Source organism: Dipodomys merriami, unplaced genomic scaffold, assembly GCF_024711535.1.
Source record: "Dipodomys merriami isolate MVZ:Mamm:240054 unplaced genomic scaffold, mDipMer1.0.p SCAF_7, whole genome shotgun sequence".
NCBI classification, from domain to species: Eukaryota; Metazoa; Chordata; class Mammalia; order Rodentia; family Heteromyidae; genus Dipodomys; species Dipodomys merriami.
This window is the reverse complement of record NW_027206290.1, coordinates 31,548,557-31,574,298: the sequence shown is the minus strand read 5'-3', so window position 1 is coordinate 31,574,298 and position 25,742 is coordinate 31,548,557. Positions and strand designations below refer to the sequence as shown.

Here is a 25,742-nt window from a genome sequence, read left to right as displayed (position 1 = left end):
TAGTAGAGTCCTTGCCTTGCATGCATAAGGACCTGGGTTTGATTCCTCAGCAGCACATAAGCAGAAAAAGCAGGAAGTGGCACTGTGGTTAAGTGGTAGGGTGCTAGCCTTGAGCTGAAGAACTGAAGGATAGTGCCTAAGCCCGGATTATAAGTTTTTAATGTTTTCTTCCTTTAGCAGTGCCAGAGTTCAAAGCCAGGGCATTCAGCAAGCTAAGCAAGTGCTCTATCATTGAACTATATCCCCAGTCCTATTTTTTTTTTTTTTGTCTTTTTACCTAAACCAAAAAATTTATTCAGCAGAGTAATTAAAAGATTGCTTTAGAATTGGGGATTTAGATCAGTGGAAGAGCACTTACCTGGCAAATACAAGGCCCTGAGTTCAGTCCTCAGTTCGGGGGGGGGGGGGGGGGGACGGAGAGGAGAACACTATAAAAGATGATTGCTTTAGGGGCTGGGAAGGTGGCTCAGTGGTGGAGTGCTTGCCTTGCATGCATTAGGCCCTGGGTTTGATTCCTCAGCACGGACATAAGCAGAAAAAGCCGGAAGTGGCGCTGTAGTTCAAGTGTTAGGGTGTTAGCCTTGAGCTGAAGAGCTGAGGGACAGTGCCCAGGCCCAGAGTTCAGGCCCCACGATGGACAAAAAAAAAAAAAAAAAAGATGATTGCTTTAGAGCTACATTCTTAATCCCAGCAGTTAGGAGACAAAGAACAGGGTGCTGAGATCAAGGCCAGTCTAGGTTAAATACAGTTGGACCTGGGCTTAAAAAAAAAAATTAACAATATACAAACACAAACAAAAAACCCTAAGTTCTTCACTGTTTTTAGGCTGCAGAAAATCCTGAAGTGCAAGTGGCATTCATTTAAGTGAATCAAACCAAATACCATAATTAATGTTAAGAAGTCAAACTGAGGCTGGGAATATGGCTTAGTAGTAGTGTTTGCCTAGTATGCATGAAGCCCTAGGTTCAATTCCTCAGTACCACACAAACAAAAAAGGCTACAGTGGTGCTGTGGCTCAAGTGGCAGAGTGCTAGCCTTGAGCAAAAGAGTTCAAGGACAGTGCCTAGGCCCAGAGTTCAAGCCCCATGACTGGCAAACAAACAAACAAAAAAAAAAAAAAAAAAAAGAAAGAAAAGAAAGAAAAAAACAAAAGAAGTCAAGCTGAGATGAACAATTATGGGGAAGGAGTCAGAAACAACTCTATAAGTCACATGGACTTCAGGATTCAGAGCTTACTCAATGTATAAAGAAATAATAGTAATTAAGATGTACCTTTGATGACCACTGGAAGAATTATATAAACTATCAATATATAACAACTAAGGTGAGCAAGAATCATGAAATGTTTGGAAAACCCTTGTTTTAAAACATTTTGTAGGCTTGGTGCTGGTGGCTCATGCCTATAAACCCTAGCTGGTTGGAAGCCATCCTGGGCAGGAGAGAGTCTCAGACTCCTATCTCCCATTAGCCACCAGAAAACCAGATGTGGTAGCGTGCTAGTCTTGAGCAAAAAAGATTAGGGACAGTGCCCATTCCCTGAGTTCAAGCCCACAACTGACAAAAAACATTCTGAAAAACGTTGTTTTAAAACATTTGCTCATAAAGTTATTTCCATGGAAAGATCAGTAAGCTCTCCAAATTTTTAATTCTTTCTTTTATCAATTTTGGACAGAATGAAGATGGGGAAAGTAGGATAGTGTAACATTATCAGAAGACTGAGCTCTAAGGATGGTAGTTCAAAGCCAACCTGGGCAGAAAAGTCAATGAAACTCTAATTAATCATATACATAAATAATAAAAAGCCAGAAGTGGAGCTATGGTTCAAGTGATAGGAGTGCCAATCTTGAGCAAAAAGTGAAGGGGACCTGTTCTGCCCGAGTTCAAGCCCCAGTACCAACATAAAAAGAAAAAAAAATAAACAAAATACTTTCATGATTAAAAGTGCTTTTATCTAGAACAGAGAGAGACACAAATAACAAGTGATTACCTAGTTCTGAAAAACACTTATGAAAAGCTGGGTACCTGTGGCTCATGGCTGTAACCCTAGCTACACAGGAGGCTGAGATCTGAGGATCACGGTTCAAAGCCAACCCAGGCAGGAAAGTCCATGAGACTCTTACCTCCAAGAAACCACTAGAAAACCAGAAGTGGCGCTGTGGCTCAAGTGCTAGAGTGCTCACCTTGAGCTGAAGAGCTGAGGGATAGCGCCCAAGCCCAGAGTTCAAGCCCCACAACTGATCAAAAAATTAACAACAACAAAAAATATATATGGGTAAAAATGGGATCACAGATAACTGCTTAACAGATTTATGAATTACCAATTCTCCACTAACATTCAAGAGAATTTCCTTGACAAAAAGATGCATCATTGTTTTGTGACTTAGTATTCACTTTCTACGCAAATTGGTAATCTATGCAAAAGTTTAAGTGAGAAATCCACAGAGTAGCTCATGCACAGATAGTTGGCTACATAAAAGGGATGTCACAATTTTAATTTTCCCTTTAGCTGGTTTTCAGTGCTCAACTTTATGTAAATGAAACTTAGTTAAGAGACATCTAGTAAAACTAGATATCTTTCCTTGCCTATTATCCACCTAATTTTGTGGTGTAAAATCTACGTTTACATTCCAAGAGCCAACTTTTTTCCCTCCAAATTATATAAAGTGACCAGACTCTATAATCCTAAATGGAGACAATATAGGATTTCTACAGATGTCTCAGAGTTTCTAATATTTAAACATTTCCTTAAGAATGGACACTGAAAGCCAGGTATGGTGGCACAAAATTCAAACTACTCAGGTGGCAGGTATAGGAAGACTCATTGGAGAACAGCTGAACAGTAAGTTAGCAAGAACTGCATCTCAACAAACAGGCTGCATTAATCCAATAAACAATGAAGACTAGGGTAAGTGGGAAGAACATGGTTCATGGCTAGCTTGGGGCAGAAAGCATGAGACCTTATCCAAAAAATAACTAAAGCAAAAGAACTGGGTATCATAGTTTAAATGGAAAGGCACAGGCCTAATGAACATGAACCTTGAGTTCAAACAGCACTCCTACCCCCTTACACATAAAAGGAGCAAGCTCTGAACTTTCTCTAGCGTTACCAAGTTATTTTCCATCATAGTTTCAGAGAGAAATGACTTACTATGAAGCAGAATCATTGAGTTGATATTCCCTGGATCTACTGAAGCATGCTTGCACCCCACCATCTCTCCATAATCGTTTAATCACTCCTGCTAGTTCTGCAGTCATGACTCCTTCTTCAGCACTGCCAGCTAAAACAAATAACTGCCGTGCATCATCCTGAAGAAAGCGGTTGAGAAAGACAGACAGATAGGTGAGTCTCTATTTCTTTAACCACCTGCTAGTCTTGTTATTCATATCCATGGTCCTATTTAGTGCTGATAATAGGGCTTGAATTCAGGGTCCTGCACTCTCACTTGGCTTTTTCACTCAAGACTGATGCTATATCACTTGTATAGCATCACTTGGTTACAAACTGGAGGTAAGAGTCTCTCAAGACTTTTCTGCGTGGGCTGGCTTCAAACTACCTTCTTCAGATATCAGCCTCCTGAGTTGCTAAGATTACAAGTGTAAGCCATTGGCACTGGCTTGTGGCATGTCCAGAGGCCTCTGGTAAGAAGGTCTTTCCCCCTTGTCACTCCACTGAAGTTCTAAATCCAGAACTGAGCTGAGAAATGATTTTACTCCATTTCTCAAAGTCACACCATCCTCAGAGAAGATCTCTGGCAAATCTCCATCTAAATTACTTAAGATTATTGACCGAAATTTTTTTTATAAATAAAATAACAGACTGGGATTACAGAAGTATAAAGACAAATGGACAAAGACTTAGATATCCTTCCAAATATTTATCTTTATCTGTATCTCCCCATCCCCCTTTTTAGTGTTAGAGATTAAATTTAGGGTTTTACACACACTAGGCCAAGCCTCTATGACTGACCTACATCCCTAGGCCTCAAAGATTAAAATTTTAAACAAAACACATTGGCAGTGTAACTCAGAGTATTTGCCTAACTTATACAACAAGGCTTTGAGTTCAATTTCTAGAATTACAAACTAACAAGATAAAAAAACCTTACAAAAAAACAAACAAAAAACCCCACAGTGGTTCACACCTCTAATCTAGCTATTCTGAGGACTCAGGTTCAAAGCCAGCCTGGGCAGAAAAATCTATGATACTTTTATTTCAAATTAACCAGCAAAAAGTCAGAACTGGACGTGTGGCTTATTAGATATTAAGTGCCAGCTGTTAACTCAGTGACCGCTAATGGCCTGGAATTCAAGTCCAGCACTGGCACATCATAAACAAACAAACATGCAGGTATTCAAATAATCTCAGTAAGTATCACTTTCCTAAAATATATTTAAATTTTAGAAACCTCAAAATAGAGGGAGCCATTATGCTTTTATGCTGTCTTGACACTGTAAATATTCTTTTAGAAAGAAATGCTTTTCCCTTACCACTTAATTTATTTTAACCAACCTGCTCTTGCTTCCCACAACTAACTGTAAGTCTACAGAAGCCTCCTTATAGCAATCTTATTTCTGCCTTAAAGCACATATGAAAAAGGGACCTATCCCATACCACAGCTCTATGCTTTTTAATTCACTCTGAAACCAACCATAAAAATGAGAGAAAAAAGAGAGGAACTATAAATACAAATGCTTACATATAAAAAAGAACAACAGCTTTCAAATCTGCATAGGATTTTAACTTATGCTAGGTGGATTCTGGAAAACTAAGTGACTTTAACAAGGATCATAATGCAAAGATGATCCAAGGCAAAGTGTGAAACTCTTAACTAAAAAATCTAAAACCTAAAAGCAAAAAGGACTGGAAATATGACTTAAGTGGTAGAGCACTTATCTAGCAAGCTCAAGGCCCTACCCCAAATTCAAGCCCCAATTAAAAAAAAAAATTTTTAAAGCACATAAATTGAATAGAGCTATTATCACAGAAACCTAATGTATATCCATCACCACAATCCAATTTCTGTTAGGTCTGCCCTGGAGAATAGTCTCCTTCCCAGGTGGTCTCCCATCTAAGTACTAACCAAAGCTGACCATACTTACCTTCTCAGATCAGGTGAGATTGGGCGCATTCATGGTGGTATGGCTGTATGGGCTTTTCTCCTGGGCAGACCTAACATTTTCCTTGACTCATTTTGTGGTAATCCAGTATCTTCTAAAGCAAACTGTTAATACGTCTCAAAAGAGCACGCAGTACTCTCTTTGCAACATCTTATTTTGTTGTTAAAATTTGTTTCCCTAAAACATGACAAATTTGGCTTAACGGCATCTATTGAATAAAAGCAAGTGAAGCGGAAATAAGAAATACTTACTGCTCTGGCAGCTTCCCCAAAATCAATCTTTAACCGTCCCATGGCTCTTATAATTGCAATGATGGACTGAATAGTATTGCTGTAGACAACTACTTTATATTGTTTACATTCTTCCTCTGAATAGCCATCCTCATGAATGATTCTTTAAAGACAAGAAAACCACAAGTCAATACTGAAGACCTAACATGAAAACAAATGATGGACTCTTTAAACATTTGGAGGAAATCTAGTCTTATAAAAGGCCATGTTTGAACTTACTTCATTTGTTTCACAATGGTACTTTTACCAGACTCTCCAGCACCTGAAAGAACACAAAAGCAAATTTTGAATTTCTCTGTAATCAAATATAAAGGAAAAAAAACAAGAGTGACAAAAGTACATTAACAGCAACCATAGGTCATAAGGAAATTTTTGGTAAAGATTTTGTGTCTCTGTTTCTTTCTGGGAGATGATAAGCTTCTCTATTAGAGCATGTTGCTTCCCTTGTTTAAACTCAATAATGAAGTATAGTCTATTGACACTGTTCCAAAGCCTGCTTGATATCATTTGTATAAAATAGGTACATTTAAAGAGATAGTAACATAAATACTTTGAACAACTCATCCTAAAACATGATATACATATTGTATATGACAAAAATGCAATAATTATTTTTTGGCTTACTGCCTATTCATTTTTAGTAATTCTACTGTGGCTGCCTGGCATGTCTCAAAAGCAATATTCTCAATGATGAGACTACAGAGGTTCAAAACCAAAGCAGAAGAAGCACTGTCTCTGCCTATAAAAACTATGCTTCCCTTTTTAGTCAACTGGAATCACTTTAATGGTCACAAAAGTCATATAGGCCTTCAGGACTCCTCGACAATCTGCCTGCTAGATCTTCCTTAGTCAATTCATTCTTCCATCTTCAAAAATACTTCCAAACACTACCTTCTGTCTCTCCAACATTACAACCTGCCCTCTACATCTCATAGATGATCCCATCAAGCTTCCTTTTAAAAAGTATTTAGAGAAAAAGATCTCATTTTCCCACTACCAAATCTCCCCATCTAGCTGAATCGCCAATAATATTCTCTAACTTCATTAACAGATGAATTGTTCCTTCTAGATTCTTTTCTTTCTTTCCATTTTTAAAAAATTTTTGTGCCAGTCCTGAGACCTGAATTCTAGACCTGGACACTGTCCTTGAGATTTTTTGCTCAAGGCTAGCACTCTACTACTTCATTCATAAACTGGTAATAAGTTAATATCCAGGAAGTACCATGTGTCAGGCTATTCTAAGCACTTTGCTTGTAGTAACTCATTTAATCCTTTCAGCAGCCTTGTGAGGTAGACATTATTTCCCTTTAACAGATGAGGTAAATGAAGAAAGTAATTTGCCCCCAGAATTGAAATTTGTATTTGCGCAGTTTTAATTTTAGATCTGGTATACTGCCCCTATGCTAGATCCCTATATTTAGATCTTTGAAATCTGTTTCTTACCTTGGGCCTCTAGAGGCATATGTAAACCATTCATTCAACGAATCATGTTAAATATCCAGGAGGCATCGCAAACAAACTGCCCCAAATTGAGCTCCTTATTCTTCATCCTCATCTCAAAATAAACCTTACTCTTCCCTTAGTCTTCTCATCCCAGCCCAGGGCATCAGCATTCTTCCAGTTGCTCAGGTCAAACTGTCAAATGTTATACGACCAATTGCAGGTACAATGGAGGCTACAGTGCCATTCTATATATTAGGTATTAGTAAAGATTTTTTTTTAAGGAAATATATGCCAAGCACTGGTGGTTCACACCTATAATCCTAGCTACTCAGGAGGCTGAGACCTGCAGATCAAAGTTTGAAGCCAGCCCATGGCAGAAAAGTCCATGAGATTCTTATCTCAGAAGTGGAGCTGTGGCTCAAATAGTAGAGCTCCAACCTGGAGGGGATAAAGCCAAGTAAGTGAGAGAATGATGCTTTGAGTTCAAGCTCTAATACTGACACACATACAGAAAAAGAGAAAATACAAATAAATATAATTTGAACAGTTTTGTTACTTGAACACTGGAAACCATAGACCTATGTCATTGAAAAGCTGCCAAAATAAGCCTTTTCCAATAGCCAGTCTTCTACTTAATGGCTGGAATAAACTTGTAAAAAGTACATCAGGTCAGGTCACAACTGTGACCAAAGTTGGTCCATAGCCTCCCTTCACAATTCAACATTTCATTTTGGTGCAATATACTCTGGCCCTACCTCCTCTGCATCATCTCCTATTAGTCTCTACTTATTTTCACTGCTCGTCAAACCAGCTTTTTGCTTTCCCTCCAGCGTGTCAAACTGGTTCTTACTTAGCTAGATTCTGACGCACAGCCTTCCATTTACTGCTCCTTTGCCTGAAATAATGTTAGCAAGATTTCCTTCTGCACTCACATTTCTACTTCCCTCAGAACAGCATTCCCTGACAATTTACACGCAGAACTTTCACCTATCACACAGTTTCCCCTTACCTTGTTACAGTTTTTCATAGCATGTATCATCTCTTTATGTGATAGGTTTGCTTATTTCCCATCCTCTTCACCCAAACTGACTTTGGGTCTGGAACTAGGATTGATATAAATTACTCAAATATTATCAACAGGTCAATGGCTCACACCTGTAATCCTACTCTGGAGGATGAGATATGAGAATTGCAGTTCAAAGCCAGCCCAGGCAATAAAGACCATGGGACTCTTATCTCCAATTAACCACTCAGAAAACTGGAAGTGGCACTGTGGCTCAAGTGGTAGAATGCTAGCCTTGAGCTGAAGAGGTCAGGGACAGTACCCAGGCCCAGAGTTCAATCCCCACAACCAACCAACCAACCAAAACAAACAAAAACAAACCCCAAACCAACAAATGAGTATTTCACTAAGAATGATCCTTTTACTAAATATTTCTCAATTTTACCAACTAAAAAATGTAAGTTAAAATAAAATTCAAAATAATATAAAAACTCTTAACTACTTTCTTATAGAATCAGGAAGTACATTTATATATGACTTTATCTCTATTATTAGGTATTCAGTAATCAGCATTGTATAGTTAATATTAAAGCGGCACACAGTAATTATCTGATGACACTGTCAAAAATTCCCATATATATACATATATACACACACAAACATAAAGATGTACGTATGTACACACACATATTCACTTTTTTTTGGGGGGGTGGGTCGGTCGTGGGGCTTGAACTCTGGGGCTGGGTGCTGTCCCTCAGCTCTTCAGCTCAAGGCAAGCACTCTACTACTTGAGCCACAGTGCCACTTCTGGTTTTCTGAGTGGTTTATTGGAGATAAGAGTCTCATGGAGTTTCCTGCCTGGTCTGGCTTTGAACCATGATCCTCAGATCTCAGCCTCCTGAGTAGTTAGGATTACAGGCGTGAGCCAGGTGCCCAGCTTAAACTATTCACTTTTAAAGGAGAGGGTACAAGTGCATATTAGTTACATTAAAAATTGTTTAAAACACAACATCTCCACATTATCCCATATTAGCAAAAGCTAATATGTTAATAGCTTAATGAAATTAATGTACATTATTCTTCCATATAGCATTTCTGCCCTTCATGTCATATTTTCTTTTCTTTTCTTTTTTGTTGGTCATGGGGCTTGAACTCTGGGCCTGAGCACTGTCCCTCAGCTCTTCAGCTCAAGGCTAGCGCTCTACCACTTGAGCTACAGCGCATTTCCGGTTTTCTGGTAGTTTATTGGAGATAAGAGTTTCACGAACTTTCTTGCCCAAGCTGAGCTGGCTTTGAACTGCAATCCTTAGATCTCAGCATCCTGAATAGCTAGGATTACAGGTGTGAGCCACCAGCGCCCAGCTACTGTTACTTTCAAAAAAAAAAAAAAAAACCACTTTGTCCTGCCCCTCTCCCTTCCCCCGCCCCCTCTGAAGCCTTCCTTACAAATGTCTTTTTGGAGCTAAGGATGTAACTCAGTGGTAGAAAACTTGCCTAGTATATTATTTAAGGCTCTGGTTTGATCCCCAGCACCATAAAAAGGAAGGAAGGAAAAAAGAAAATGTCAATTTATACTTCCTTCTGTTATACTATATACTATATTAGGCATCCATTCCATCTCATAAAAGGCCCTCCTTATTGCCAACAGAGTTAAGCACAGGTTTTGCTTAAGTGGGCATTGCTGGGCATTTTATACACATTTAAAAAATAGAACATTTTATATAAAAAAGCCTTTGTTTGACTCATTCAGCTTATGAAAAGTGCTAACACCTTGTATGAAATCTAAGAATCATCTGGAACCTGCTCACTCTTCTCCCCTTACCAAGCTGTAACAAAATCCCTTCTTAAGTATTTCTCAGATTAACCCTCCTACTCTACATATCTAACTGAGCCTGACATTGTGCCTATATGTTATTGCTGTAAGTTTCTTAAACTTCTAGTTCAAAGCTTCTACTTTCTAGACATGTCCAATGGCACTATTAAAAAAAAATTAGTTGACTGATTCTATGAATTACTCAAATAACTTCTTACTAGGTCCCATTTACCTTCTGTTTACCTGTGCTCCATTGCTTCAGTAGAAGGTTTTCTCTTCAATGATATCTCTGTCTTAAGTTTTCCCCAAGGTGTTTCCCATGTTGCAATTCCCTCTCGACTACTTACGAGATGTTTGGGACTTTCCAACTTAACCTACATCTTTTTGCCCATACTACTTCAAAATTCAATATAAGGGAAGATTCAATTAAATTCCCTAGATTCAACTAGGGAATTTAATAGAGAACTGAGAGTAGGATAGATGGTCAGAGTTGGAGACATTGAGGACTGTAAGCAGAGGGGATGGCACAGGGGGCAGGGGCAGGAGCCCAGCTATGTAAAGGCGAAAAGCTTTGAAAGGTCACAGAAACTAGAGGAATGAGATCAGTAAAATTTACTTTTTACTATTTAAAAAATTAGAGGTGCTGGGCATTGGTGGCTTACTCTGAAAACCGGAAGTTGTGCTGTGGCTCAAGTGGTAAAGCGCTTGCCTTGAGCTGAAAAGCTGTGGGACAGCGCCCAGGCCAAGATTTCAAGCCCCATGACCGACCAAAAAACATAAAAGGTGAATTTATAGAGATTCTTGAGAGACAAAGGAGAGGACAATGTATTAAATTGTCCCATTCTAATTTAAAGAATCAACAAGGCAATCTTTAGAGAAGTGGTAAAATTAACACATAAAATCATCACATAAAAAATAAAACAAGAAATTTGTGTACAGCTTAGATACATGATCATCAACATTGCTAGTTTAAAAACAATTGACTATACATATTCTATGGTTGTCACTGGGCTTGCCTAAATGTGTCAAGGCAGGGGTGCTACCACTTCATGTAAGCCTCTATTCATAATTTTATTTCTAAGAAACTCTTTAAAAACAAGTATCATATTACATGCCCCTTCTACACACATAACATGTACTATATTATAGGAATAAAAAAATGAGAAACAGAAATGATTTCTTTGCAACATTTTCTTAAATGCAGAACTAATATAAACCACTATCATATATGAACAAATTCATTCAGCTCATATACAGACTCATTTTAAAAATTAATTCTAAGAGATGTTTGATACTCAAAACCACCATCACTCTTTTTTTTTTTGGTCGGTTGTGGGGCTTGAACTCTGGGATTGGGCTATGTCCCTGCGCTCTTCAGCTCAAGGCAAGCACTCTACCACTTGAGCCACAGCGCCACTTCCAGTTTTCTGGTGGTTTATTGGAGATAAGAGTCTCATGGACTTTCATGCCCAGGCTGGCTTTGAACCTCGATCCTCAGATCTCAGCCTCCTGAGTAGCTAGGATTACAGGCGTGAGCCACCGGCGCCCAGCCCACCACTCTTTTTTTCTTTCATGTGATTACAAACAGCACAAAGAAGGTGCTTAAGTATACTGTGCTATTTTCTACTTAATCTATTCAATATTCAATCAAAATGAATATCCTCTGTATAAAATAAGGGTTGACAGAAAATGCTTAGAATAGTACCTAGCACACGGTATATGTTTAATAAATGTTAGCAAGCTATTAGCTGTGGATGTTTTCACTGTTAGAATAATACTAAGTAATGTTAACATCCAAGACTTATTTAATTAAAACTCCTTCAGTATTGACATTAGGCCAGTAGAAATGGCCTAAATATTCAGCAGTTGTTTTACAGTATTAAAACCCTAGATGGAGTATGAATTCACACACATTAAAAGCAATTTGTAACCTAAAAGCTACAGCAAACTACGTCAAAGCATTAGTCATTTTTTCCATGCCACCCTGAGGAACAAAAACACTTTCTTCCTTAAATATATTTTTAGCTGGTTCTTACAACTTTCCCCTCTCACTCCTTTCATCCGTCTTGTCCTTTATAGTTTTTCCTTGAAGTTTCTTCACAGGTCTACCACCTGTGAGAGTAGGGATTCCAGTAGCACCTGAAACAGCCTTTTCTTTTCTCTCTTCTCTCTCTCCCTTTTTCTCTTCCCCTCCCAACCTCCCTTCCTCTCTTACCTTTTTCTTTTACTATTTGTTTCTATATAGATATTTCAGGATTATAGTTGGAGCACAGCCTTTCTTCCAGAGTCTGGACTGCTAAATCCTAGAATGACACTGCTTTTGGATAACGTGCTAGCTAGTGCTAGACCAAGATTAAGATTCTTGTACAGGCCCTTATTGTGTGTGTGTGTGTGTGTGTGTGTGTGTGGTGTGTGGTGTGTGTGTGTGTGTATAGACGACCAGAATAAATGTACACAGCCCCTCCTACATAGCCAATGGAAAGCTTGATCAGCAAATAAATGACTTTGCTAAACACAGGCAGTTTAACAGAAGAGTAAATTTAGGTGCTAGCTCTGCCATGTACAGCAATGTGACCTTAGACAAGTCATTTAATTGCATATCTGTCTAGTTCTACATAAAATACAAAGGGCTTTGGCTGAGATGTGCTGTGTGGTTGTATTCTAATATCCCATGACTACTATAAAACTAAAAGTTGATGAAAATCTGATTCGAATATACAGGGGTCTTAAACCACAGATCCCTATCTTCTTATCAACTCAACAATCCACAAAAATTACCATAATGCAGTTAAGCACTCCTACTCCAGCAGAGGTAGAGTAGAAAAATATTCATCCTTGAGAATACTTTATAATTATATAAGTTCAAACTAGCAAAGCATTCAAATTAGATCTCTATTGTTAGAGAGGGAGAAGAGGAAGAAATTTAAAAAAAAATAAGAGGGAAGCACCAGGCACTGGTGGCTCACAACTGTAGGTAGGTAGGTAGGTAGGTAGGTAGGTAGGTAGGCAGGCAGGCAGGCAGGCAGGCAGGCAGGCAGGCAGGCAGGCAGGCAGGCAGGCATAGATAGATAGGTAGATAGATAGATAGATAGATAGATAGATAGATAGATAGATAGATAGATAGATATAGATAGATAATCACAAAAAAATACATAGTCCAGGCTATTTTCAATAGATACCTGATACGTATTGTTTACACTCTTTTTTTTTTTTAATGGAGAGCAGGACCTGAACTCGGTATCTGACACTTTCCATCATTGGCTGATGCTCTGCTACCTGAGCTATGCCTCCAACTTCCACTGATTCTTTTTTTTTTTTTAATTTTACAGAAAATTAACAGAAAAAAAAGGACTAAAAATGGTATGTCAAACCCAGTATGATGGTACTCTCCTCTAATTTCAGCACTTGGGAGACAGAGGCATAAGGATTAGAAACTCAAGGCTAGACAGACTAAAACACTGTCACAAAACAAAATCAAACTAGATATTTGATGCAAAATGCTTTTTCAATAGAAAACATCCAATTGCTTCTTGTTTATTTTGTTTATGGGTTTTTGTTTGCTTGTTTTTGAGGCAGGGTATTTCTATATAGCCAAGCTGGCACCGAACTCATGATCCTCCTACCTCAGTATTCTGAGATTATAGGTATGTGATACCACCGTAATACAGTTGCTTTAATTGTCATTAAATGGTTAAAAAAATTATATACAGGGGAAAAGGTGCCTCTGAACACATACTTTTATTAGTTCATTAAAAAAAAAGGACCAACAGGGGACTAGGAAGGTGGCTCAGTGATAGAGCGCTTGCCTTGCATGCATGAGGACCTGGGTTTGATTCCTCAGCACCACATAAGCAGAAATAAAAAAGCTGGAAGTGGCACTGTGACTCAAGTGGTAGAGCGCTAGCCTTGAGCTGAAGAGCTGAGGGATAGCACCCAGGCTCAGACTGGACATCCCCCCCCCCCAAAAAAAAAACAACAGGGCTGGGTATGTGGCTTAGTGGTAGAGTGCCTGCCTAGCATGCATGAAGCACTAGGTTCAATTCCTCAGTACCACATACACAGAAAAAACCGGAAGTGGCGCTGTGGCTCAAGTGGAGCACAGAAAGGCCTAGAGACAGTGCCCAGGCTGTGAGTTCAAACCCCAGGATTGGAAAAACAAACAAACAAACAAATATGTCTCCATGTCTGGAACTGGTAGACACTGAAACTTCAAATTCAGGTAGGTTTAGGAATTGTAGTCTCAAAAGAGACATTATCTATTTTTCTTGGGAAAGTAGCAAGTTCCTTAAGTCTAAAAATACTAGAAAGTATCATCCAGTGCACCAGCACTCTAAACATACCAACCTTTGCATATATAAAAAGCCCTGGAAGCCCTATTCAAGTCAAGTTTCAAATCTTAGCTTGAGGTGATCTCCATTTCTCCTGAATTTCCATCCTGTTGGCTCAAAAGATGATTCACTTTCAGTATTACTTCCAGGGATTAATTTCTGAACTCAGATCCCAAACTGTCCTTCCCAGCTACCTTGCTTCATTTTCTCTCTAGCCAGCTTTGGCAACTTTCAAAAAAAACATTGGGGGGAGGAGGGGAGTGTAGCTGTGGAGGTGGGAGGGGAGGGATGGTAGGCGAAAAACAAAGGAGAGGTAACAATGCTTGATAGGAAATGTATTCATTACCTTGCTCATGTAACTGTAACCTCTGTACAGTATTTTTACAATAAAAAGCTTATTTTAAAAAACATTTAACTAGCCGGGCGCCGGTGGCTCACGCCTGTAATCCTAGCTACTCAGGAGGCTGAGATCTGAGAATCGCGGTTCAAAGCCAGCCCGGGCAAGAAAGACGTGAGACTCCTATCTCCAATAAATCACTAGAAAACCGGAAGTGGCGCTGTAGCTCAAGTGGTAGAGCGCTCGCCTTGAGCTGAAGAGCTGAGGGACAGCGCCCAAGCCCCGAGTTCAAGCCCCATGACCGACAAAAAAAAAAACAAAAAAAAACATTTAACTATCTTTCTAGATTTTAATCTCCTGGTTTCTCACAGCTGTCTATTTTGTTTTAAAGTTGTGATTAAAACAGTAGTGAAACTCTTTCTGGTGTGACCTAAAAACAAAAACCCTGCTACAACTGTCTACTTCTCTTTTAAGAGTATCTTGACCAGGTTTAACCTGGATCCATAGGGTAGTATCCAATAGTAACACTAGACTTGTACTTAGTCAATTTTCTGTAAATATCTCTACGTGTTTCTATTTAGGATTCCACTAGCTCTAAACTCAATAGCATAAATCTTGAAAGCAAAGAACAATCCTTTCTGTTGCTCCTCAAATCCAGAGCACTATCTAGGACAGTGTAGGCTCTTAATATCTATCTGTGGGATGAATGGCTTGAGTTTTTATCATATTCAGTGGTTGCTCAATCATATTTTGAAAATATAAGCTGCAATGGATGGCATTTTCAATGTGGGAAGTAAAATAGAAATAGATTTCCACTCCTCTTCTATCACTACTTGGCTGTGCACCTACACTCTCGGCTATGCCAGGCTTTCAACTCTCATTTCATGGCTACAATGGCAATAAATTTGGATTTACTAGCCCCACTTTCTCTAACCTTGCTCTCAAACCCTATCCTAAGCTCTCTTGTACCCACCATTACTACCACTTTTTTTCAGTGGGATAAACTGCTACAAATCTGTCCAATTCATGTCTCATAGACTCCTAAGTATAAGTAAGGATTACACCTAGGAATCTATGAGACATGGGAAGCATTTATTAAATAATTATTCAGTGGATGAGTGAAGTGACTAAAGGGTAAAATAAGGCTGTAAGTTGCAATTAAGACAGAGATAATAGTTCTCTTTTCCAAAAAAAGTCCCCCCACCACCAGAAAGCAATCACAAACCAATCAAAAAAAAGATACACAGGGTATGTTTATAATACTTATTGATATATTAGACAGAACTTCAGAACACCTGCTTGTCCATAAATTCTTTCTAGAAACACTTCCCCTCCTTTTTGGAGGCAATGGCCTACCCTATGTGGGCCATGTCCCTCCTGGTAACTGGACTGGGAGCAAATATCTGACACAGGAGTGTCAGAGTTTACCTGCTGAAATCTAGCTTCAAAAGACAAGCAAGCTGGGAAGGTGGCTCAGTGGTAGAGCGCTTGCCTTGCATGCCTGAGGCCCTGGGTTCGATTCCTCAGCACCACATAAACATAAAGAAAAAAAAACCTGGCCCGGAAGTGGTGCTGTGGCTCAAGTGGTAGAGTGCTAGCCTTGAGCTGAGGAGCTGAGGGACAGCGCCCAGGCCCAGAGTTCAGGCCCCACGACCGGACCCAAAAGACAAGCAACAGACAAGCAAATCAGATTTTCTGAGGAAGACACTAGGAGACACAGGAACAGTTGTAAACTAAAAATTCACAACATGTGAAAGAAAACCTAGGCTATAATCACAGAAGCTCATAAGGAAAAGATTCCGAGGAAGGTTAATCTGATGAGAATGGGACAAATGTGCAGTTAGATGTAATAGAAGGACAGTTCTTTGAAAAAAGTAAAAAAAGAATCAGTAAGCTGATCCATAAAAGCTGGAAAGAGGCAGAGGGGGACAAGTGAAGACAAGCAAACAAAGAAAAGAAAAAGAGGAAGGCAGCAGGAGATTCAGGAAGAAATCGATTTCTCCATCCTCCTTTACTGCTACAAAACCCTTCACTCACATCCCTCAACTCTTTGAGTTTTTGTTTGTTTGTTTTTGTTGTTGTTCCTTTTATCACAATAAAAGAACTGAATGAATTTGGGTTTGAAAAATTGAAAAAAGCTGAAGTGGTGCTGTGGCTCAAGTGGTAGAGTTCTAGCCTTGAACAAAAGAAGCTCAGGACAGTGCCCAGGCCTTGAGTTCAAGCCCTAGGACTGGCAAAAATAAATAAATAAATATATATATATATATATTTGTATATTTGAATATTTGTAATGTGTAACAAAACAAACATCTGTATTGTTATCACTAGTAAAAAATTAAATATTGCCATTTATTTTTGAGGCCTCTTTGTGTGCCCTTCTCAATATTACTGTTTCAGTAAATGTTTCTACAGTGTAAGCATACAATGAGGGAAGGAGATTTCTTTAGCCCTAACCAAATACATATCTATAACATACTAGACTGATAGTATTTGGTTTCTTCAGAGGCTCACATCTGAAAAATAACACTATAAAAGATCTTGTGAATCATAAAACAGAAAGCCAATCAAGTATTTTACATTCATAAATCATTTAAGGAAGATATTGGTTTGGTTACAAGAAAAAAGGAGGCTCATTCAGCTTCCAAAATATTCATAAAACATTATCACTTGAGAATATGAATATCATTGTAAGGTAGGTGCTGGCAACTGGCCAATGAGATGAGAAAAGGGATTTCTTCCTCACCAGTGCAGAACATAAGACATCTTTAGGGAACAGTCATTTTTGAGTAAAATGGGGGTGGGTGGGATATTCTTTGGCAGCCTCAATGTTCTAATTTTGGCCTATGGTAAGTTTCATATTACTTCTTTAAAAGGAGAGCAAAAAAAAAAAAATCCATTTCAGTATTAAAACTTAAATTAGGGCAAGGAAGGTGGCTCAATGGTAGAGTGCTTGCCTTAAATGCATGAAGCCCTGGGTTCAATTCCTCAGCACCACAAAAGCAGAAAAAGCTGAAAGTGGTGCTTTGGCTCAAGCAGTAGAGCACTAGCCTTGTGCTGAAGAGCTGAGGGACAATGCCAAGGCCCAGAGTTCAGGCCCCAAGACTGAAAAAAACCACCAACAACAACAACACCAAAAAACCACTTTATACAGGAGCTACATATACCATGACTAAAAAATATTTTTTGTTTAGAACAAAAGGAAGTAAATGGCATGCACAAATAATCCAATAATCTCATTTTAATCCATATAAACAGTTCTTTATAATGGGAGATATTCTCCAAAAATAATGGTAATGTTTTATTCACTAGAATTTATGTGTCAACTGGGTGTCAGTGGTTCATGGCTATAATCCTAGCTACTCAAGAGGCTGAAATCTGAAGCTTATGGTTCAAAGCCAATCCAGCCAGAAAAATTGAAATTTCTATTTTTAATTAACTAGAAGTGGAGCTATGGATCAAGTGGCAGAGTGCTAGCCTTTAGCAACAACTCCCTTCCCCCAAATATCCACATATACCACTATTTTACATTTAAAAATATTGAGTCAAATCTTAATATAGAATCCTCAAACACTAATGACAGAATATAGTACTTTTCAATGTGCTTATCAATCAAATGGAAATTGAACCACAGTTTAAAAATTCAAAATTCACCAATAGCAAAACATCACAAATTCAGTAAGAGCTTACACAATGGTAAGGGCCTCAATTTGCATTTTTCTTTACCATATAAATGCTGTGAGGCTAAAACTCAAAAAAGTCTGGGAGTTTTATACATATTTACCTGTATTTACCCATTTGTTACAGCATCAACTGGGGAAAAAGCAAGTAGTAAAGGCAGAACACAAAGCAAAGCTTCCAGACAGAGAAACTTACATACATGTGTGCATATAGTAAGACATGGCTTACAAGATAGCTACAAAAGCCAGGTGTGCGTGGCACCCACCTGTAATCCTAGCTACTCAGAAGGCTAAGAATTTATCTTAGTGGTAGAGTGCTTGCCTAGCATGCATGAAGTTCTGGGTTCATGTCCTCAGTACCACATAAAAAAAAGCCAGAAGTTGTGCTGTGGCTCAAGTGGTAGAGTACTAGCCTTGAGCAAAAGAAGCTCAGGAACAGTGCCCAGGCCCTGAGTCCAAGCTTTAGGACTAACAAAAACAAAGCCAACTTGGACAGAAAAGCCCATGAGACTCTCCATCTCCAATAAGCAAGCTACTTAGAAAAAGCTGGAAGTGGCACTGTGGCTCAAGTGGCAGAATTCTAGCCTTGAGCAAAAGAAGCAGGCCCAAAGTTCAAACCCTAGAACTGCCCCCCCCCAAAAAAAAGTACTAAAAATTCAAATAAAGCCAAGTATGATGGTGTATGCCTGTAATCCCAACACTTGGGAGGCTAGAGAGGAGGTTCTTGGGTTCAAGATGAGAATATGTTATAAATTCAGACCTGCTTTCAAAAAAAAAAAAAAAAACCCAACAAAACCTAAACAAATTCCAAAATAAACACTCTCCAATTACAAAAGAAGGGGGTGGGGGGAGATTATGATAAAGGTAACACTGATCCAGTTGCATTGTACAATATAAATTAACATGTTGAACTGACAGCCTCTTTTACAACTATTTAAACATAATAAATAATACATTTATTAAAAAGAAAACCTCTCCAAACCCCACACATACCTTTCCAGCCTCGTCCACTAAACTCACACCTATTCCAGTCAAGGCAGGATGATCACAAGTTCTAAGCCAGTTTGGGCTACACATAGTTGAGTTCTAGGCCTGCCTGGACAACATAGTTAAGACTAAGAAAATAAAACATAAAAAGTTTTGTCTATTTCTCACATCTCTAAGTTACAAAAGTGTCTCTGCACATATTAGACAGAAGTACATAATCATAAATATCAAATGAACTCCCCACAAAAAAGCTTGAGAAAAAATTATTAGTGGAAAAACTGTTAAAATCTAGATAAAGTGTGAAGCTTAGTTAACATTAATGCACTGACATTAATTTCTTGATGCATTAAATATATCACTTCATCATCAGATATTATGTAGGACCAGGTGAAGAGCACAGAGGAATTCTGTAATGTATTTGCATGCAACTTTTTAATATTCCAAAATAAGGAGCTTATTTAAATAATTTTAAGTAGCTAAGAAATAACTGAAAGATCTACAAATGTCTGAAAGATCTACAAGTATTGACTGAATCACATCAAAATCAAAAATAAAGGAATAAGAAGTATATTTCTCTTTTTAGAAGTACAGGAAGAGATGTGGCTCAAGTAGTAGAGTGCCTACCTAGCAAACACCAAGGCCCCTGGTTCAACCCTGGCAAACAAACAAATATTCAAACCAGGTTGGTACCTGGTACCCTGTAATCCTAGCTACTAGCGGTCCAAAGGATCACTATTTGAAACAAGCCTGGGCAGAAAAATTCATAAGGGTAACATTGATCCAGATGCACTGTACTCATAACCTGACTTAAGGAATTAAAACCCCTTTGTACAAAACTACTTAATAAAAATAAATATTTTTTAAAAATCTGTAAATCTCAGGAGGATGGAAAGGGATGGAAAGGGGAAACAAAGAGGAGGCAACAATGCTTGATAAGAAATGTACTCGTGGGCTGGGAAGGTGGCTCAGTGGTAGAGCACTTGCCTTGCATGCCTGAGGCCCTGGGTTCGCTTCCTCAGCACCACATAAGCAAAAAGAAAAAAGCTGGAAGTGGCGCTGTGGCTCAAGTGGTAGAGCACTAGCCTTGAACTGAAGAGCTGAGGGACAGCACCCAGGCTCAGAGTTCAGGCCCCACGACCCAACCCAAAAACAAACAAACAGAAAAAGAAAGTACTCGTTATCTTGCCCATGTAATTGTAACTTCTCTATATGGTATTCTCACAATAAAAAAATAAAAATTAAAAAATCTGTAAATGTCGTCTATAAAAAGTAACCAGCAAAACCCTGGTGCTAGAGGCTTAGGGTCTGTAATCCAAGCTACTCAGGAGGCTGAGATTTGAAGATCACAGTTCAAAACCAGTCCAGGCAGGAAATTAACTACCAAAAAAAAAAAAAAAAAAAAAAGCCAGAAGTAGCCAGGCACTGGTGGCTCACGTCTGTAATCATAGCAACTCAGGAGGCTGAGATCTGAGGATCATGGTTCAAAGCCAGCCTGGGCAGGAAACTCCATGAGACTTTTATCTCCAATTAACCACTCAGAAAACTGGAAGCGGCACTGTGGCTCAAGCGGTACAGCACTGGCCTTGAGCTGGAGAGCACAGGGACAGCGCTCAGGACCAGCGTTCAAGCCCTGTAGACTAGCAAAAAAAAATAAAAGCTAAGTAGAGCGCTCAAGTGGTAGAGCACTAGCTTTGAGCAAAAAAGCTCAGAGATCACACCCAAACCCTGAGTTCAGGTCCCAAGATGGGCATAAAAAAATAATTTCTATTGGGCAAAATTTCATATTATAAATTTTCAAGAGCATTGAATACAGAGGTGTTCTGTTCATCTTCAGTTTCTCAAATGAATTTAAGATATTTTTAATCTAATGATTCTAAAATCACATAGGGGGGGCTGGGAAGGTGGCTCAGTGGTAGAGTGCTTGCCTTGCATGCCTGTGGCCCTGGGTTCAATTCTTCAGCACCACATAAGCAAAAAAAAAAAAAAGCTGGAAGTGGCGCTGTGGCTCAAGTGGTAGAGTGCTAGCCTTGAGCTGAAGAGCTGAGGGACAGCACCCAGGCCCAGAGTTCAGGCCCCACGGACCGACAAAAAAAAACAAAACACACACACACACACATTCTCTCTCTCTCTCTCTCTCTCTCTCTCTCTCTCTCTCTCTCTCTCTCTCTCTCTCTCTCTCTCTCTCTCTCAAATCACATAGGGGAGTTCCAAGGTCATACCACAATATACTCCTACCACCACCCTTTTTTTTTTTGGTCCAGTTATGGGGCCTGAACTCTAGGCCTGGGCGCTGTCCCTCAGCTATTCAGCTCAAGGCTAGTGCTCTACCACTTGAGTCACAGCGCTACTTCCGGCTTTTTTCTTTTTGCTTATGTGGTGCTGAGGAATCGAACCCAGGGCCTCAGGCATGCAAGGCAAGCGCTCTACCACTGAGCCACCTTCCCAGCCCCCCAGTTTTTAAAACTATACAAAAACTGGGGTATTAGTAACATGACTAAGAAATCTAAATGCAGTGTAATATTTGAAAGTAAGTTCTTAGACTTTTGTAAAATACTCTATTCCTTTCAGGTTATTTTTCAGACAGATTTTGCTTTTGGCCTGGGTCCAGCCTCAGAGATCCATTCTGCTACCTATGGACAATTAAGATGGCAGGCTTCAGCTACTTCATTAGGCTTACTTGGGTGAGACTGAGTTTTAACCAAACTTTTTGACTATTGTTGGCCTTAAATGCAATCTTCTCAATCTTTGCCTATACATGTGTGAGCCATTACACCCCACCTAATTTTACATATCTCTAACTTAAATGGACCCTATAAACCAGTTTAGTGTTAATACCAGAAAAATAAAGGCAGGAAATGTAAGCACAATTTAAACATACAAATACGCTGTGTTTTGATTATGGGATGCCTGATTTAACAGCTATAATTTACCTAGCAGCTAGAAAAAATTGAGAGTACTACTTTTAAATAACATTTTTCCTGAGATACTAGCTTATGAGTAATATTGTACCTTTTTAAAAACGGTAAACCTTTCATGAGTATTAACAACATTTATCCATGTGAAAATATAACTTGGGGCTGGGAATGTGGCTTAGTGGTAGAGTGTTTGCCTAGCATGCATGAAGCCCTGGGTTCGATTTCTCAGTACCACATAAATAGAAAAAGCCAGAAGTGGAGCTGTGGCTCAAGTGCTAGCCTTGAGCAAAAACAGCTCAGGGACAGTGCTCGAACCCTGAGTTCAAGCCCCAGAAATGGCAAAAAAAAGAAAAGAAAATACAACTTGGTGATCCAAAAACGACTCATCTCAACAAATTAGTAAGGTGTCAATAAGCAAAATACCATCTCAGTTACCTTCTAAGTTATTTTTTTTCTTTTTTTGGCTATAATGGGGCTTGAACTGAGAACTTCGAGTTTGCTAGGCTGAGCAAAGCTCGCAGCTCAGCTAATTATTAACAATCTTTGAGTACAGTACAAGTCTAACTTGGAAGTAAAGGAAGTTCAGATCTAAAGACTAGCTCCTCCTAAAACATGTTTCAGGTACAAACAAACTTAGTATTTCAAATATCTTCTTCCCTTGCTTAGTTGACACTATTAATCACACCAACAGATAAATTAATTTCAGTTACAATTTAAGAACAAAAATATATTTAGGGGCTGGGAAGGTGGCTCAGTGGTAATACGCTTGTCTTGCATGCCTGAGGCCCTGGGTTCGATTCCTCAGCACCACATAAGCAGAAAGAAAAAAGCCGGAAGTGGCGCTGTGACTCAAGTGGTAGAGCGCTAGCCTTGAGCTGAAGAGCTGAGGGACAGCGCCCAGGCCCAGAGTCCAGGCCCCACGACCGGAACCAAAAAATATATATATATATTTAGCATACATAGAGCAATGTATCAAAACTAGAATAATTAAACAGTGATCCAAGTGCACTGTTAAGTTCAAGCAGCTTGAATTACAGAAATGATAGTTGATTAGTAATCAGGTAACAGGATAGCCTGTACAGATACAGGCTTAACATTAACTCCAATTTGCTAAACACTGCAAAAGAGTTATACTGACTGAAAACCAAATCCTATTTGTCTTCTCTGTTCTCTCTCCTTTATAACATTTATATCTTGGGCACTTAATGAATTTGTCTTCCAGATTTCCAATTTCAGTTTTTAACTATCTTCCTAAGAAGCTATATAATGTTAAAATAATTTCAAACTCAATAGCAAGAGAAATAACACCAGATTCTTTATAACTTGCTAAAATACTGTCTGGTTAATTAAATAGGCTGCTCCAAGGCAAGAATCAACAGGGATAATAATTTGTGGTTAGACCTGAACAAAAACTCTAGCACCTATCAATAACTAAAGAAAAGCAAGGTTTCAGGCATGGTTAATTTTGTTAAGTATCTACCTAGCAAGAATACAGCCTTGAGTTCAAATCCTAGTGCTTCTCCTCCCACAAGAAAGAAAAAGAATATGAAAAAAAGATTCTTGGAGCTTGGTGCTCTGGTTTATGCCTATAATCCTAGCTACTTGGGAGGCTGAGATCTGAGGAGCACAGTTCAAAGCCAGCCCAGGCAGTAAAGTCCATGTGCCACTTATCTCCAATTAACCACCGGAAAACTGGAAGTGGAGCTGTGTCTCAAAGTGGTAGAGCATTAGCTTAAGAGTAGAAGAGTTCAGGAACAGTAGCCATACCCTGACTTCAAGCCTTGGGACCAACCAAAAACACAAACAAACAAGAATCTTGCAATTGCTGTAAATAAATAAATAGAATAGAATAATAACTCCTAGTGAACTCATGATTTATTTTGGTTCCCAACTTCAGAAACTTCAGCCCTTAGTCCTTGGCTCTACTAATTCTGGGCCCATGGTGAAGTCATGGCAGTATGTGGAGGAGATTCTTCACTTCAGGGTAGATGGAAAATATTATTTTAGATTTTGCTGATTTTGATATTAAAAAAATTAGAATATGACCATGATTGAGTCATTGAACTCAGAAACTGGTTGTAAGAGATGAGAACAAGAAGAGTTAAAAACAAGTGCAGTTTTCAGCTTAGATGAAGTTGAGACTGCTAGTACAGGAACAGAAATGTTCAAACAGGTAGATTTGGAGGAGAGAGGTGAAGAGAAAGCAAGGTCTGTACTAGATGCACTGATCTGGAATGAGTGGCAAACAGAAGTTCATTAATACTGGAAAAGGTGGGGAGAGATAAGAAAAATTCATTTCAAACACAGCAAATAAACTTCTCAAAAATCCCAGCTTTTTCAGCTATTCTCCAAAAGAAGAAATAAATAATTCCTCATCTAGACTCTTCACAATGTCTTCGGTTTTGTTTTTTATTCATTTTGACATTTCATTTTTTTGCTCAACTACCTAATTTTCCTGCTTCTGTCCCTTTATATGCTTTTCTCCTGGTCACAGATGAGGACTTTAAAGAATGGTGGTTAGGTAGCAATGTAGAAGAACATGATGAAAAATGAGGGCTGGGAATGTGGCTTAATGGTAGGGTGTTTTGCCTAGCATGCTTGAAGCCCTGGGTTCAATTCCTCAGTACCACATAAACAGAAAAAGCCAGAAGTGGCCCTGTGGCTTGAGTGGTAGAGCGCTAGCCTTGAGCACAAAAAGGTTCGAGGACAGTGCCAGGCCCTGAGTTCCAGCTCCAGGACCAGCAAAAAAAAAAAGAAGTTCTTCTCTATAGAAAAACTTTGATAATAACTTTAAGAAAGTTCATGGAGGGGTTGGGAAGGTGGCTCAGTGGTAGAGTGCTTGCCTTGCATGCATGAGACCCTGGGTTCCAATTCCTGAGCACCACATAAGCAGAAAAAGCCAGAAGTGGTGCTATGGTTCAAGTGATAGGGTGCTAGCCTTAAGCTGAAGAGCTGAGGGACAGCGCCCAAGGCCAGAGTTCAGGCCCAAGACTGGCAAAGAAAAAAGAAAAAAGAAAAAAAGAAAGTTCATGGATTCTTTTGAGCAAGACATAATGGGTTTAGACATCCCAGATTTAAAAAAAAAAAAAAAGAAAAGGGAGAAAGAGAAAGGGAAGGAGAATGGGGCAAGGAATACAGATCCACCAACTCTCTTTCCCAAGAAACAAGAGGATGAAGTGGCACATTAGCTTGGAGGAGCAAGAAAAATACACAGCAGAGTTCTTCAGTTGTTACCAACTATCAATTTTATCAGACAAAAAAAAAAAAAAAAAAAAGACTACTTTTCTTGTAATAGTACCAATAAATGTAATAAGCTAAAAGTTCATTTTTAAGGAAACAATTTCAGTCCTGGACAGTTTCAGTAACATGTCCAGTCCAATCTAGTAAGTATACAACATACTATTCTATGGTTATAACAGTATTACAAAAATAGCATCATCAGCGAAGACTGAATGTAACACAAGGTCCCAAAAAGGAACACATTTTGACTGCAAGTGATTAATGTACTAAGCCGGGCACCAGTGGCTCATGCCTGTACTCCTAGCTACTCAAGAGGCTGAGATCTGAGAATAGCAGTTCAAAGCCAGCCTGGGCAGAAAAGTCTGTGAGACTCTTATCTCCAATAAACCACTAGAAAACCGGACGTGGCGCTGTGGCTCAAGTGGTAGAGCACAGGGACAGCGCCCAAGCCCAGAGTTCAAGCCCCACGACCGACCAAAAAAAAAAAAAAAAAAAAAGTGATGAATGTATTTATACAGAAGATCTAAACAACACTGACTACAAGAATATCTTTTTTCTTTTTGCAACACTTTATATTTTTAATGAGATTTT

General features: G+C 39.0%; 1 protein-coding gene across 1 annotated transcript in view; it reads right to left on the bottom strand.

Annotated features, from left to right (window-relative positions):
* Gnai3 (G protein subunit alpha i3) overlaps window positions 1-25,742 on the bottom strand; it is a 50,055-nt gene that overhangs the window by 17,726 nt on the left and 6,587 nt on the right. Inside the window, exons 2-4 of the mRNA XM_070006214.1 lie at window positions 5,628-5,670; window positions 5,370-5,511; window positions 3,149-3,306 (exon numbers count right to left, since the gene is read on the bottom strand). Coding sequence (XP_069862315.1) covers window positions 3,149-3,306; window positions 5,370-5,511; window positions 5,628-5,670 — 343 coding nt within the window. The remainder of the gene's footprint in view (window positions 1-3,148; window positions 3,307-5,369; window positions 5,512-5,627; window positions 5,671-25,742) is intronic.